The sequence below is a fragment of the Magallana gigas genome, chromosome 9 (assembly GCF_963853765.1).
Source record: "Magallana gigas chromosome 9, xbMagGiga1.1, whole genome shotgun sequence".
In the NCBI taxonomy this organism is placed as follows: domain Eukaryota; kingdom Metazoa; phylum Mollusca; class Bivalvia; order Ostreida; family Ostreidae; genus Magallana; species Magallana gigas.
Window position 1 is genome coordinate 47,004,321 of NC_088861.1, and position 17,105 is coordinate 47,021,425.

Below are 17,105 nucleotides of genomic sequence, written 5' to 3' on the forward strand. Positions count from 1 at the left end.
AGAAAATGAATGGAAACTGCAAATAAATGGAATTTTTCTAAGTCAAAGGGATATAATTCTGTTGAAAATTGCTTGATCGTACCCAAAGTCTTACTTGACCTAGGTATTATCATGATAAATCTTCATATCAATTTTCATTTCAATACGTACATTCTCTGCAAAGAAAATGAACGAAAACTTGAGATAAGTGGAATTTTACTAAGTCTAAGGGGCATAATTCTGGCAAAAAATGCTCATTCGTACCCAAAATCAAAATTGACCTAGATATTGTTATAATAAATCTGTATACCAAATTTTATTTCTATATGTGCAACCTCTACGAAGAAAATGAACGGAAACTATCGGTGGACATACCGACAGAGAGACAGACAGCAGCAAAGCAATATTGCCTCCCTTCTTCGAAGGAGGTATACTAAACAAATGCGTTTTTGGGAGGATAACATGGAAATTGAATCATCTCCCCTAGAAAGCACTGATAATCTCGGCATCACTTAAAACATTTCAGTTATTTTCTGGGGCTGGTAATAATCTAAAATTTAAAGGACAAGAGTGCTAATAGACTGCTGTTTAATAAAATCAACTTTCATTCTAAAATTGTAATAATTTTATTATCATTCCAACATTTTATACTGTCTGTGACAGCTGAACTGGTTTAATTTTGTCCATATCCAGACAAGTTTATGACAGTCTCTTCTTTGTTTAACATATTTTCACTGACATAGTGACATTATCTCACTGAAAATGTGACATTATCTCGCTGACAATCACTGTCTCTCACTGACGAGTAGCCCGCTGTCACCGACTGAACTGCCGATTGTTGTGTCCTTTACTTTTGATTGGTTTATAGATTTTCGCTTTGTTCTCAAACTTGTCTCTGCTGTAACCAAAACCCCCGGGTTTACCTCTGTGGCTTTTGGATTTACCTCCCTTTTTCCCGTGAACATCTAAAAACAATTGGAGCAAAGATAATTGAAAATTCTCAAAAAATATAACACAAGAGAAAACAGCGAGTAAAGGAAATAATTAAAAAAAATAAATAAATAGAACAAGAATAGAATTCCTGGGTCCCCCGCCGGTCAAGCAGTATACTAATATCGAGTCCATCGACCAATGCTGATTTTCGAACTTGTCCAAAGTATTAGTGGTATAAACATTTGGTATAAATTTAATGAAAATCCGTCAAAATTTGTAGGCATGAGAGCGCTTACAAGGTCAATTTTTGGATAAAACGGAGTCATTATTGCGGTCAAAGTACCATAACTCCAACAAAAGGTATCGACCAATGCTGATTTTCGAACTTGTCCAAAGTATTAGTGGTATAAACATTTGGTATAAATTTAATGAAAATCCGTCAAAATTTGTAGGCATGAGAGCGCTTACAAGGTCAATTTTTGGATAAAACAGTCATTATTGCGGTCAAAGTACCATAACTCCAACAAAAAGTATCGACCAATGCTGATTTTCGAACTTGACCAAGGTAATAGTGGTATAAACATGTGGTATAAATTTAATGAAAATCCGTCAAAATTTGTAGGCATGAGAGCGCTTACAAGGTCAATTTTTGGATAAAACGGAGTCATTATTGCGATCAAAGTACCATAACTCCAACAAAAAGTATCGACCAATGCTGATTTTCGAACTTGACCAAGGTAATAGTGGTATAAACATTTGGTATAAATTTAATGAAAATCCGTCAAAATTTGTAGGCATGAGAGCGCTTACAAGGTCAATTTTTGGATAAAACAGAGTCATTATTGCGGTCAAAGTACCATAACTCCAACAAAAAGTATCGACCAATGCAGATTTTCGAACTTGACCAAGGTAATAGTGGTATAAACATTTGGTATTAATTTAATGAAAATCCGTCAAAATTTGTAGGCATGAGAGCGCTTACAAGGTCAATTTTTGGATAAAACAGAGTCATTATTGCGGTCAAAGTACCATAACTCCAACAAAAAGTATCGACCAATGCAGATTTTCGAATTTGACCAAGGTAATAGTGGTATAAACATTTGGTATAAATTTAATGAAAATCCGTCAAAATTTGTAGGCATGAGAGCGCTTACAAAAAAGTGTGACGGACTCACGGACACACGGACGCACGGACGCACGGACGCACGGACGGACGCCCGGCATTTCTATGTCCCCGCACCGCGTTGCGGCGGGGGACAAAAACAAGAGGCCAATAGGCCGAAGGGGTCACCTAAGTATCATAGCCCATACACCAAATCGTATGGAAGTCTCATATATACTTTTAATTAAGTTTCATTCTGGAGTAGAATATTTGAAATATTGTAATGACGATCACCTCTCTGCCTGAAACCTTTCAAAAAGGACTATGACACCTATAATTTTGGTGAAAAACTTAAAGATCATAATAGAAAGCAGGACCTGACATTGAAAAAGGTGCAAGACTCCGATGGAAAATAATTTTCCCTTATTTGTTAATTTTCAAGATATGTTTTATGTGTATAAGTTTTCATAGATAAACGAAACAATATATAATCTGTGTAGGTTTATATAATCTGACTGTGTAGGTTTATTTTATTCGGTACAAATAAATACTAGTTGTACACCATGTACATGTACTGTGACATACCTAGATCTACATAGGGAGGGTTGTGGAATCCAAATGAGAGTGCCACCTTCTGTAAATCTAGAGTATTGACGTCGTAGATGTTTTTGAGGCTGTGTGAAGCGAACGCCCGGATATACGATTTGTACGCTTCCTGTGCTGACTTGTGGAGAAAATAGTTCTTTTCTATCAGCTTCTCCAGCTGCAAGGTAAAGATCGATATAAAGATACTGTAAAGTTATAAGATACTTTCCCAGAATATTTTTAAAGATTTTCTCTATATATTCCTATGTAAAAATTCAAACCGCCATCACGGTCCCGCCCTACGACTAGAGACTGTGATTTTGCAAACTTTAATTTACACCACCCGAGGATGCCTATACACAAGTTTAAGCTTTTCTGGCCAAATAGTCTTTAAAAAGAAGATTTTTAAAGATTTTCTCTATATATTCCTAAGTAAAAATTCATCCCCCATTGTGGCCTCACCCTACCCCTGGACTATTATTTAAACAAATTTGAATCTATATGATCTGGGGATGCATGCTTCCACTCAAATTTGGGCTCTCCTGGCCTAGTCGTTTTGAGAAGAAGACTTTTAAAGATTTTCTCTATATATAAAAATGTATCCCCCATTGTGGCCCCGCCGTACCCCAGGGACCATGATTTGAACAAACTTGAATCTACATTATCTGAGGATGGTTACACGGGAATTTGAGCTTTCTTGGCCAAATAGTTTTTAAAAGACATTTTTAAAAAGATTTTCTCTATATATTCGTACATAAAAATTTATCCAACAATTGTGCCCCACCCTACCCCCAGGGACCATGATTTGAACAAACTTGAATCTACACTTCCTGAGGATGCTTCCATTTTAATTTGAGCTTTTCTGGCCTAATAGTTTTTGAGAAGAAGATTTTTAAAGATTTTCTCTATATATTCCTATGTGAAAATTGATCCCCCAATAGTGGCCCCACCCTACCCCCGGGGACTATGATTTGAACAAACTTGAATCTACACTACCTGAGGATGCTTCCATTTTAATTTGATCTTTTCTGCCCAGTGGTTCTTGAGAAGAAGATGAAAATGTGAAAAGTTTACAACAACGACGACAACGACGACGACAACGATGACAGACAACGGACAAATTGTGATCAGAAAAGCTCACTTGAGCCTTTGGCTCAGGTGAGCTAAAAACAAGACAAAACAGTAAGTACAGAAAATAAATTAATAGAAAAACAAGAGGTCAATAGGCCTTAGCAGTCAACTGAGTATCATAGCCCATATACAAACAAAAGTCTCGTATATACATTTTATTAAGTTTCATTCTGGCGTAGAGAAATTAAAATATTGTAATGACGATCACCTCTCTGCCTGAAACCTTTCAAAAAGGACTATGACACCTATAATTTTACCGAAAAACTCAAAGATTATAATAGAAAGGAGGACCTTACATTGAAAAGGTGCAAGACTGATAGAAATAGTTTTCCCATAGTTGTTAATTTTCAAGATAGGTTTTATGTGTATATGTTTTCATAGATAAATTAAAACAATATATAATCTGTGTAGGTATATGTAATTTGACTGTGTAGGTACATCTTATTCGGTACAAATAAATACTAGTTGTACACAATGTACATGTAATGTGACATACCTAGATCTACATAGGGAGGGGTGTATAATATATACTCTGTGTACATGTACTGTGACATACCTAGATCTACATAGGGAGGGGTGTGGAACAAACACTCTGTGAACATGTACTGTGACATACCTAGATCTACATAGGGAGGGTTGTGGAATTTATACTCTGTGTACATGTACTGTGACATACCTAGATCTACATAGGGAGGGGTGTGGAATATATACTCTGTGTACATGTACTGTGACATACCTAGATCTACATAGGGAGGGTTGTGGAATCCAAATGAGAGCGCCACCTTCTGTAAATCTAGAGTATTGACGTCGTAGATGTTTTTGAGGCTGTGTGAGTCAATTCTGTAACGATTTATTGGAATCGCAATGTTGGAATGGCAACGTTTGTATTTGTAATTGCTTTAAAGTTTCATTACTTAAAACTTTATATCATTAAATGGTGTCATTTCAATTGATATCAAAAACATCTTTTAAAAAAAGCGTACTTCCTTTTTCTTATTCGAAATATGACGACACCCATTCGAAATATGACGAGAAAGTAACCAACTAATTGACGCAAGCATTATTATAAGCATTTAGAGCATTTTCGTTTTACATACTGTTGTACTTTTACCAAGGCCTTTAAATTGTTTATGTACGAGGGTTGTCACAAAATAATGTAGACAGGACACATAATTTATAATCTGTTCACTGCAATTTCATTAGACTTCTATGTTTTCTTCAATGACCCTTTGGCAAACAATGCTGAAAAGTTCAAATCTGTACTTTATTTATTTCTCGAGAAAATGAATAATTAGTAACAACAAGTTTTGTCAGGCGGCGCAATGTGCGACGTCGAAAATTTCCAGTTTTACGTTGTTGCTAAACCCTCCACATCGTTTACAATAACATTTACGTTTTATTTCCGAAAATGTCTTAGAATATATATTATCTTTGAACATGTACCCTGCGTGCACATTCAATATATATTTCTAGTTTTATTTTTTTTTAAATATTTTCTAAGTACAAAGGATCTGTCGGCTCCAAACTTGCCCTGTATTACTTGTTGTCTGACGTCCGTCTTACCGAAATGTGTTGTTCAACATTTTGACGTCCATTGATATCGTTCGGGGTTTCTTTTTTCCACTTATTGTCTCATACTTGTTCAAATATTTTCAATGTTGTTTAACTACTTACTCACAAAACGCATATCTCATCGATTTTGTTAATTTCATTTAATTCCAAAGCCGCTCAGGATTTTTTTCATGGTCTTTACAAAATGGTATCAGTTACTGCTGCGCCGCCTTAAACGCTGACAACGTCATTTTATTACCAGATAACTTTTCAACTTGTCACAAAACGCGCTATAAAATATTTAAAAGTTTTGTTATAGCCAAAACATTTTCTGAGTAAATAATAGAACTATTATCAAATATCAGTGTATGTTTTATTTGAATTTTTTCATTCGAAAAGTACTTTTCCGCCCAATTTTCAATTCATTCAGTTGATTTTAACTTTTTGTTTTTGACATTGCGCCGCATGTCGAATTTCTGATCTAACATGTTTTCATTTCACTAATTTAATCTCAAGCAATATTCGATTTTAAAACATTATTTGAATGCAACTTTCTTGAAACCTTTGTGGCACAAATTTCATCTTCCTTTGTCTTCGATTAACTGAATAACGCCAATTGTCTACGCTATTTTGGGACAACCCTCGTAAATGTTCCCTAATTAACATTTTTACGTAACTTTTATCAACAAATCTTATTATCATACCTAACGACAAACATTTCTAAATATAAGAAATTTACATAAAAAGCTCAGATAAAAATTAGTCAATATTTAAACAGACATACGACTCTATGAATATGTGTTATGAAATTTTTTTTATCGTTGTATCCGTTTTAAAATGATAATATTGTATGACTTTAGAGGACCATACAAAAAGGCAGTATAAATATCTTAACGCCGATGCATAAAGCTAGCTTACTTCTCAATGTTTGTGCAGGAAAACTATCTACTGCTCTTAACACAGGTTTGATTTAACACCGGTCTAAAACAATACACATTTTTGAAACTCTTAAATCGTAGACTCTATTGTATAGTTTAAAAACGTGTATCGATTTTTATTACGTACAATGAACACAGTATGAGAAAAAAATATAGTAATAAACATTAGTAAAGAATATGCGAAACCAACTATTGAAATATTTGAACTTCACTATTGGATTTTGAACTTTAGATCTAACAACCCCTCTTTCGTGATAGCGCAGGCTAACCACTTGGACTTCAAGGCCAGCAAAGTACTTGTTATCGATGACAAACAGAACCTAGACACCCTGTCGCATACGACAATGTATTTGAGATAGCTTGAAATAAAGCTAAGCATCAATTTAAGAGTGTAGTTGAGATGCATATTAAAAAAGACAAATGTATTTTAAAATGAACATTTTAGAGATTTTAAAGTACAGTATTTTGGCAGTAATTTAAAATTCTATGTACTACACTGTGTATTGTTTGTGTTGGGATAGCTGGATGAATCACTTTGTCTTTTAAAATACAGTGAAAAACAATTTTAAAAATTCCAAATTCTTTTTTTTGTGCGTCGTTCTGGTAATGCTATTTTTAATTTTCAAACGTTCATAAGTTTCTGTTAGAATCATTTATAATATGTTTGGGAAAGGAGTCACGTTACGATACCCTACAAATTAATATCCAATGGCACACTTTTTTATTTATCTACCCAGATTAGATAAAATAGTCAATATTTGTTGAAATACAAAGATATGACTAGGTGTTATCAAAGTTCGTTATTATGGCGTCTGTTCTAAAAAATTGGATAGGATGATGTTTATTTAAAGTCGAGTTTTAAAACAATAAACCTTAGCTCTGGGGAGTTATTTTTCGAGTACATAACGCCATCACATACAGAGAGAACTTTTAAAAATACAATATCAATATCATACTACTTAAGCATTAACTTCAAATATATCGCAAGGATTCTTTAGGACAGTAATTATCACAATGGTTTTGACATACTGGATTAAACCTTTTTGGAAAATATAGCTACAAGCGCAAAAGTTACAGCAAGTTTCATACCAACTAATAATGTTTGACTTGAATTAATTAAAAGTAGAAATATTTCTGAATGACTCTGGCTCTGGTAAAGAATTTTATTTTTTTGTGCAGTTTTAAATTTTTAAAAGTATGATATTTCTTTAAATTGGATAAAATCCTGCAAATAAGAATGACCTCATTCATATGAAATCTTAAAACACTCTATTGCTATTGTTCTCATACGCCAGACCTTAAGACATGGTAGTTTTGATTTTTGATAAAGATAACAATATGAATTTATTAATGGAACCATTATAGTTATATCTTGATGCCATTTTCTATAACTTTTTTGTTGTTATAATTATTTCTCACCACAGAAATGCCAATCTAATGGACAGTAGCTGAAATTTGACATTATGAATGTATAATGAGTTTTCCTTATCTGCTCAGGTCTACTTTTATCCTTTTAAGGACATTTAACTGCTGAGAGGATTTCTTAAGTTTATTTCAAATGTGAGAGCAAAATCTAATATGCTCTAAATCATTTTCTGGTTGAATCTTAATTCTTTCTATTTCGAAACAGATATTTTCTTTCTTTTTTTTTACTATATATATGGCTTGCATTTGGTTGTCCTTGTATTACTTAACAAGGACAAAGCAGTTTGATTCTAGAATGTTTTTCAGGGGTTAATTATCATGACTGATAATAGAAAGGGTATTAATGTCGGCGTAGTAATAAAGGTCACAATGTGCAAAATGAACAAAATATCATCAAAAAAAATATTTAAAATGACAGGACCAAGTATAGAACCCAGTGAAATATCTTTGAAAGGATCGTTATGTTATAAATAAGTATATATATAAAGAATAATTCCAAAGCACGGCCAATTGAAAGCTATTACAAAATGTTTCTGCTTTACAATATGTATATTATATTTCTATGCAATGTATATTGGCACGATATACATGAATCCATGCCATTTCTGATGATTTCAATTGTTAACTGTCCTAAATTGTTTTGACATTCAAGTTTAAATTAAAGTCATACAATAAAAGAGTTAGGACGATATAATAATTACCAGGTACATGAAACTTCCACGATCATTTACATGTATATATTGTTTCGGGGGTTTTATGATTAATAAGTACAATACAAATATGTTTTTGCATAGACTGCATATGACATATAAAGTATTTTATTAAATCAATAAACTCTTTAAAGTTCTTCCTATGTTCCTTTGTTATGGACCCTAGACACAAGCCACAAGATGTTGTGCGTTGTGATTTTTGGATACTTACGTTTCCCCACAATACTTCGAGTAATGTCAAATCGACCTCTGCAAAGCTTGTGTTAGATAACATTTGTTGGTTTTATCGAAAAAATCAGATTTTTCTATTTAGAGACAGAGGATCTACTTTGATTCCTCCTTAATGTTCTGAACATAACTAAGAGCAGTGTAAATATTACTGTGAACAATTATATATATATATATATATATATATATATATATATATATATATATATATATATATATATATATATATATATATATATATATATATATATATATATATATATATATTTACCCATCGCATTTCATCTGGACATCACAGGATCCACAGTTTTTGTAAACATTTTTAAATATAAAACAAGAAAACGAGAAATACGAAGAGACTTGACAGAATTAGAGAAGGCATTGTTTCCAAAACTTTAAGAAATCGCAAATCATATCACGTTGCAGAAAGTTGATCTGAATAACACTACTCAAACAAACAAGGAGGACTACTCGTACAGATATATCGACAATATTATAAACAAACTAAAATCTGACCTTGATGATATGAACTCCAAATACCTGGCTGCTCTGAATAAACACAAAGATGAAATTGCGTGCACTTTTTCCAAAATGTCACGGAACATTGCTGAAATACGAAAATTATTGGATTTAAATGATACCTACATGGCCCTACAGTACAAAGATGGGAATAATGAGTTTAGAAAGTTCCCCAAAAATCTCAAAGTTTCTATGCCAACTTTTACACCAGGACCAATAAATACAGAGAGTATTTACCAATAAATCGGTTCACTTTCGGAATTTTCAATCACTACTGGAGAAGACTTCACATTGAAAACCCTAGAAGCGGAATCGACTTCTCTCAAACCACTACTTGATCATCCTCAGATAATTGCCACCCTAATGCCACACTTCGAAGGCTGGTTTAATTGCCTATGCAGTGTTACTTGTCAGGGTAATGGAGAAGTATCGATTTGTGGAACAAATAGTAAAATGTTGGGTCTCTACAACCTCGAGGGGGAATTAAAGATATCAGTTCAAACCAAATCAGGGTACGCGCCATAGGACATATCAGTGAGCAAGGATGGGAAGTTAGTTTATACTGATATCAGTAATAGAACAGCTAACATAGTAAATGATTCCCAGATAGATGAACTGATAAGACTCCAGGGATGGATATGGAGTGGGAAGCCTTTATATATCTTTAATAGCTCCACTAGTGACCTACTAGTTGTCATGGTCAGTGATTATGATAAACAAACTAAAATGTGCATTACTCCGACTTCACAGAGAAACGAAGTATTCAGTTCGCTTATGTGTAGACATCAGGTACAACCTCAGTGTTGCTGATTAGGGTATTAGGAAGGTGAAAAATACAATATGTTATATATGTGAACTAATTTATCTTTCATACTTCTCTAAAACTTTATCTAGAGGTACCAGCACTTTTGGATCAAAGTTTACTAAGATAAGTCCATCCTATAAAATAAAAGCTACGTATGCTATTTTCTGTATAACTGTCTTTTTACAGAGCAATTTAAGAAAAGATAAACCAGAAACATCATGAACACTACGGGCCTTTGTCGGAATTAAATGTCACTGAAAAACTAACAGGCATTCTATCAATATGTAACTGAAACTGTAACAATGCTCGTTTCTTTCTTTTTAGTTTAACAATCAACATTTATATCGTAAAACACAACATTGTGTATTTTGTTAAGTGGCGATTACTGACACATAGATATCCATCGATATCTTTAGAAGACACGTTTTAGATCCTTAAGAATTGTTCAATTGAATATTTACAGGAAGAATCAAAACAAATCCTTGTTTAGTATACGGTCCTTTTGTTAGTTAAACTAATGTCATAACTATTTTATTCTTTTAAGAACAAGTCAAACCTCTTAGATTTCTTGGGACTAAACATGTGTCTAAACTATATATTTTCAGACTGAGTGTTAATGCGTCATTTTGTTTTTGTGTATTACTTATGTAAAATAAATTAGATCATACACAGGGGATTTCGCCACATATCATTCTCGTATCAAAATGATATGATTCTTATATAATTGCGCTGATATGAGATGATAAAAAAAGGGCATCATATGAGAATCTTATCATCGGTATCATATGAGAATCATATAATTCTGATATGAGAACTATATGATAAGGGCATTATATCAAAATTATATAATCGCTTATATAATGATTATATAATTCTTATATGACAATCATGTAATTTTAACATGATATGAGAATCATATGAATATAATATGTGTGCAAACTATGGCTTTGCAATGCAAAATATGCCCCATATTTGACACATGTTAAAGCTCAGTAGTATATAAAATACATAGAATGTATGCTATCCACTTATTTCACATGCAAATACTTGTAAAATAAATGCCTCTAAATGTTTTCAGTCTTTAAAATCATTTGTTAATACTCCTGAACTTGCTGTTCCAACCTCCCATCAATTGATCTTGAGAAATTTCATTGGTTTTCCTTACTAAGCCACTTGAGTTTATCTAAAATTATAGCTAGAGAAAAATAACCACAACAATTCTCAGAATTAAAATGAATTTAATTCCTGCAAATGATAACATTTAGATATTTCTATTCTTCTTGTTCTTTGGCGCTTCATTACTTTTCTGAAAAGAAACATATTTTGACACTTAGAAATTACGATATCAGTTATTATGATTTGTAAATAGGCACAATGTTATAGTACACATATAGCTCCTGTATGCTACGATATGTCAATGTTATTCACCATAATTGATGACAATTTGTTGCAAATAAAACATGAATTTCCTATCCTCTTACACATTTATTTCCCATTAATAAGGATTGCTAAATCATTGCATTTGCAAACTTGGAGAGAGAGAGAGAGAGAGAGAGAGAGAGAGAGAGAGAGAGAGAGAGAGAGAGAGAGAGAGACTTGGAGAGAGAGAGAGAGAGAGAGAGAGAGAGAGAGAGAGAGATTAAATGTCCAACATCAGTATCAATTTGACAAAGTAAAGTATTACCCTAAATTCATTTAGCCCTTCAAGTCTTTCCATCCACACTCCTTTTCTGACGTGTTAACCAAAGCATAGGACAAGTTTGGATTTTATCCTGAAATGTTAATGCAACTTCACTATAGCCATGCTTAAGACAAAGAACATAACAACTTTTAGAATCATAATTTTAAAAAGCAAAATCAATCATGTGTTGTTAACTATTAAATGAACTTTCATAAAGTTTAATATCATTCTTAGGAATCTGGAAATTATAAATATAAGTATCAACAATTCAATGAAATTTTAAATTAATTTTAATGATGTCATATATGTATCATACCAGATTCAGTATAGGACACAATCTTTCTATCCACTTCTCGAGAATGCCAGGATCTTGAAATTATAGTCATAGTCTTTAGACTAGTCACTACACCCAGACAAATCTTAGTACTAAGCTTGTGTACTATAATAGCCATTTGCTGAAAAATATAAAACACAAAATAAAATGATGAATATAAACATAGTTTAAATACATACATATTTTTTTTTTTAAAATACTGACTTTCATACTACAATATTACTGAAGGTTAATAGTAGAAATAGATGCCATGCTACTATTTGGAGATGTGAGCAAATTGTGAATTAAAATGTAATAAAATAACACTTATTTATGTGACTGATTGGTCATTTTCAACAAATACTAGTACTTGTCTTGAGCTAACTTGTTAAAGAAGAAAAAAAAACAACAATAAATATATTTACATTATACATAATTGTAAAGTTTACTTATATTATCTGTTTGTAGAGTTAATTAATTTTTCAAATAAAATAAATAACATAAATAATGTTAATGAATAATTATGCATAATTTTATGCTTGACATGCAACATGAGATAATCAGTGAGTCATTCTTCAATTCAATTCTTTATTCGCTCAAGACCAGTTCACTGGTATTTGAGGTTCAAAATCAGTATATACAAATGTACACGAATACAGTCAAGGATCACATGTACAGTAGAAGTAATAATGACAAAAAAAAAGTTAAAATCACAATACAATAGGTTGTTAAAGTTGGTTTCTGGAAGAACAGACTTTGAAAATTTTCTTAATAAATATTGACAAGTTTTTTAGTTTTTCTACATTAAAAGTATTCATGAGCTCGTTAAATTTTATAATATTTGGGTTTTCATAATATCTCTTGGGTAAAAACATTTTTCTGTCGTTTACAAAATATGTACATTCTAAAATATAATGAAATTCATCCCCAATACTATTAGAATCACACATTGTACATTTTCTTAAATGTTTTTCAATATTATGCCATCTACCTGTTTCAATGGGGAATATGTTCCCCATTCCATGTTGATCTTCGACAGCTGAGAGGAAGGCCTACTTGTTGCTTCATATCAAGCTATGCTCTAGATTTCGGCTACTTTCACTTTGAAAGTTTTTAGTGTTCAGAATGCGCTTGTTCTTCATTAATTGACATATATTTTGAGTTGGTTATTGTTTTACAAAAGTGTTGTACTATCTAAATCAAATTTAATTAGCTATAGCTGCACAGAGCTGTCTCTGCACTGTGGGAAATAGGCCTATAATTTAACACGCAGGTCTGAATTTTAAATCATAAAATTGTTTATTGTTGCATTAAATTTTGTAACTGTATTTCCTCACACGTTTATATAAACACTCCGACTCTCTCCAGAGAAGGAATATAGTAGTTTTTATAAATAGAAATGATGAATGATTCCGATCGACAATCTACTAGAATTTTCTTGGAAAAACCCAGCAACAGTTCTATAGCATGTACAGATTTATTTGCAATCTACAGTCAGTTGATTAATTTAATTGCTCGTTCCTTACCTTTTATCTGAAATCATTCTACCTTTCTGATCTCTTCTGCGTTCGTGACGTAAAAATATGACGTATACATGTGAACGAAAAATCGAAGCCGATTCTGGTTTCATTCTGGAATTGTTTACACCTGGCTTAAGTTGATTATAATATGTTTTACGGTGCTACCGTTCTGGCGAGCGCAGCAAGAATTACACATACTGTACCTTACATCATTGCCAACTTAAAGTTTTATTTAGGTATCAACGAACGTCAAAGAATTTTTGAGAGAGTATTGCTCTACAATAAGTATGCCAAAGGTACTAATCTTAATGGTTATGATACATACAGCGCAACCGAGAGAGAGAGAGAGAGAGAGAGAGAGAGAGAGAGAGAGAGAGAGAGAGAGAGAGAGAGAGAGAGAGAGAGAGAGAGAGAGAGAGAGAGAGAGAGAGAGAGAGACCGGTACCTGTTTGTAGGTGTGTAATTTCCCACTTTTAAATTTATGGTCTGACTATATGCAGTATCTACGTAATTTTTTTTACCTGTTTCTTTTTTCATTTTATTCCTTTTTATTTAGTTCAAAATGTCCTATTGTTTATTTCCTCCCTATTCATATACTTACCTGCCTAACGTTACTGTACATGTAGTTTAAAAATGGATGGATATGACAGTATAGTATGGCTCTTGCTAGTATATATATATATAAAATCTCTATAATATATATTAAAAAACACTGGCGTCGGAAGCAAATTGAAAGTGGGGGAGGGGGGGGGGGGGGGGGCTAGACTGATCCTCAGAAATACTGAGAGAAAAAATCTAATTCCCCAAATCATGAAAATCCTAATCCGGGGGGGGGGGGGGGGGAGTTTTGTTTTTTTTTTCAAAAATAGTATGCCTTTGACTCCAACTTCTCCATCTTTCAAACGTACATTACGGAACAGTTATATTTCCTGCAAAAAAAAATGGGGGGGGGGGGGCTGAACCCTATATTCTGCTATGTGCAAAATGGTTAGGTCTAACTTAGCAAAAAAAGGGCCCCCCTAGCCCCCCCCCCCCCCCCGGTTCCGATCGTCGCCTATGAAAAAAGATTAAAAACAAATCATATGTCAATGAGGCAGGTATCGCAGACTTTACTGAAATAGCCAGTACACTCATTACAGATGTTTGATCCACCTCTAATTTATCGCGGGAAATATAGTGCGAGTGCACTGTGACGTCATCCATGACTTTGTTCGTCTTTGTTTACGTTTCTCGACTCAATACGAAGGTATGGAAGCATGTAACAAATCTTTTGAGTCTCGCCAAAGCATATGCGGTACTCAAAACGTGTCTTCAAACTTGAAGTCACCGTAAACTACGAGTTAAAAGTCGGCCATTTTTGGCATAGCACCACGGGTGAAAACATTAGAGAGCATTATGGGACGTAGACAAAAAATTTTGTTTGATGAACTGTAGATTTCGCTCGTTCTTTTTCCCGCGCACACTGGTTCTTAGAGCTCGCTTCGCTAGCCGGCGCTGCGCGCCGGCGAGCTGCGCTCGCTATAATTCGTAAAAAAATATATTATCTATATGCCTTTTATCAATAGTGTTTTATTCATTAAACAAAAATATTGGAAGTAATTAAGATGTCTACACTGTTTACCTACTTTACTTGAAAGCAATAGAAATCCACTCATTAAATATTTAATTCGCTTATAATTTCAAATAAATTTTCATATTAAACCAATAATCATCATGCCGCAATTAATTCGAAGGTATCTAAAATGATTTTCATACATTTTCCTCGGAATTATATTGATGTAAATCACAATCATATAATTATGATATGAATCTTATATAATTTTGATATGATTTTATTATGATATAATTCTCATATGAAGTAGTAAATCATATAATTCAAATCATATCAGAATCATATGATAAGGATTATATAATTCTTATATGAATCAATTTTTATATCATTCTTATGTGATTTTGATATGATTCTTATATGAAAAGAACTTCATATCAGAATCATATGTGGCGAAATTGCCTATGTACATTAAAGTCGATACTTTTATCTGCATCACTGACCTCGGACACCGAAAAAGTTCTTTTTTTGAATTCTGAAACAACATGAGCAGCTATTTTTCGTATGCCTTCTTCATATTCGTAAATATGAAAAATTGGTTTTAAAACTCTATTCATGTACTATTCCGACTGTTTTTGATTTGTTGATATGAGTTTTGGCCGTTTTGTGGAAATGACATCATCTTTGCGGTCTATCGACAATACGCCAGTAGATTAAATCACCTTATATTTTTGAAGGCTTTTTTCACGTGCCGTTCTGTAATTTTTTGTATCCTGATAACACAAAAGAAATTTAAAACGTATAATTGTATTATACCCCTAGATGTGATGATGCGTTAAGTAACTTCACTTTTGAATCAGTTATGGATGATTACATTATATGCATATACCGAGTATGATTCCCTCTATTTCGCACGGAAACTTTAGTTCATATCTCTATAGAAACTAAAAGACTGATATTTACACGCCCTGATTATCGATTGGTCAAAATCTACAGCGACTAAAACTGACAGGACTGAAATCTACACGCCCCGTTCCTCGGTTGGTGTAAACCTACAACGACCTAAGACAAATCACGGACTGCACGAAAAAAACAGAGAGAGCACTCTAGAGTGAGTTTATCACAGGGGTCCAAATTTCCTAGTCTGTACTGAACTTATCCATTTCACTTCTTTCTTTTGCACAGAATTGGAATACTTTATATTACTGTTTCAAATCAATTAATTATTTGATTTAACTTACTTTTTACATTCAATGTATAAGGTTGTTAAAAGAAAGATGAAAATATAATCAATAAAATGCTTTCTTTGGTGATTGATGCGGATTATGACGGTAGCGATCGTTGCCAAAAATTAATCTAACCCGCTACAACAGGTTATGTATTTTTGTATATCTCGGTAAAATAAAAGAATAATCAAAGTACTGAAAGTACTGAGAGACGGAGGCATCATTGCGGAGGAGATTAATCTAATAATTCCAAGTATTGAAGTACCGATGGGAGTTGATTTCATCGATTGATATTTATCTTAAAATCAACGATATGTATTTTCGCATGCGAAGCAGTTTCTAATCCGTAACTGAATAATGCATATTTCCATAATATGAATTTTCGTGTTTTCCGACAATTTTAAGAATTTTAGGAAAACATCATATGAATAATGTTGCGTAATATTTTAAGATAGAACTATGTATCAGTAATGTAAATATTTCTGGAAAATTATATGGATCCAAGCAATATTTAACTATAATAATATTTAATGCTTCAGAATGCATTACATCAAATTCATCGATTATGTCTTGTCAGCGGCGATGATCTGTGGTTAGGTCCAAACACAGTTTCACCTCCGGTTTGCCAGAATAACCGCATAGTAGAGTTGATAAAAATCAACTCCCAAAAATAATAATGGTTTTTTCTTCTTCAAATTTTAAGGTATAGAAGGTTTAGAGTATCAATTAAGAGTTTGTAATACTAAATACTACGGGACAGAAATTACTTTGCTAACATATTCATGCTCTTTTATGGAAGGTGCAAAAACAAATTACAAACAAAAACATATTTTGTTAGTTAGTACTATACCTAATGATTCACAATATATACTAAAATTTATGATAATATATAATCAATAACAACTTTTGA

General features: G+C 32.8%; 1 protein-coding gene and 1 long non-coding RNA gene across 2 annotated transcripts in view; both read right to left on the bottom strand.

Annotated features, from left to right (window-relative positions):
• Window positions 1–415: 415 nt before the first annotated feature.
• The window catches only part of LOC105342030 (uncharacterized), a 74,087-nt gene continuing 57,397 nt past the window's right edge, over window positions 416–17,105 (bottom strand). The window contains exons 13-14 of the mRNA XM_066070921.1: window positions 2,600–2,777; window positions 416–944 (exon numbers count right to left, since the gene is read on the bottom strand). Of these exons, the coding sequence (XP_065926993.1) occupies window positions 796–944; window positions 2,600–2,777 (327 nt within the window). The 3' untranslated portion in view covers window positions 416–795. The remainder of the gene's footprint in view (window positions 945–2,599; window positions 2,778–17,105) is intronic.
• On the bottom strand, window positions 11,125–13,489 carry LOC109619025 (uncharacterized). The gene is made up of 4 exons (XR_010709367.1): window positions 13,427–13,489; window positions 11,904–12,042; window positions 11,591–11,678; window positions 11,125–11,212 (listed from the first exon to the last, which is right to left on the bottom strand). It is a non-coding gene; the product is annotated as an uncharacterized lncRNA (long non-coding RNA).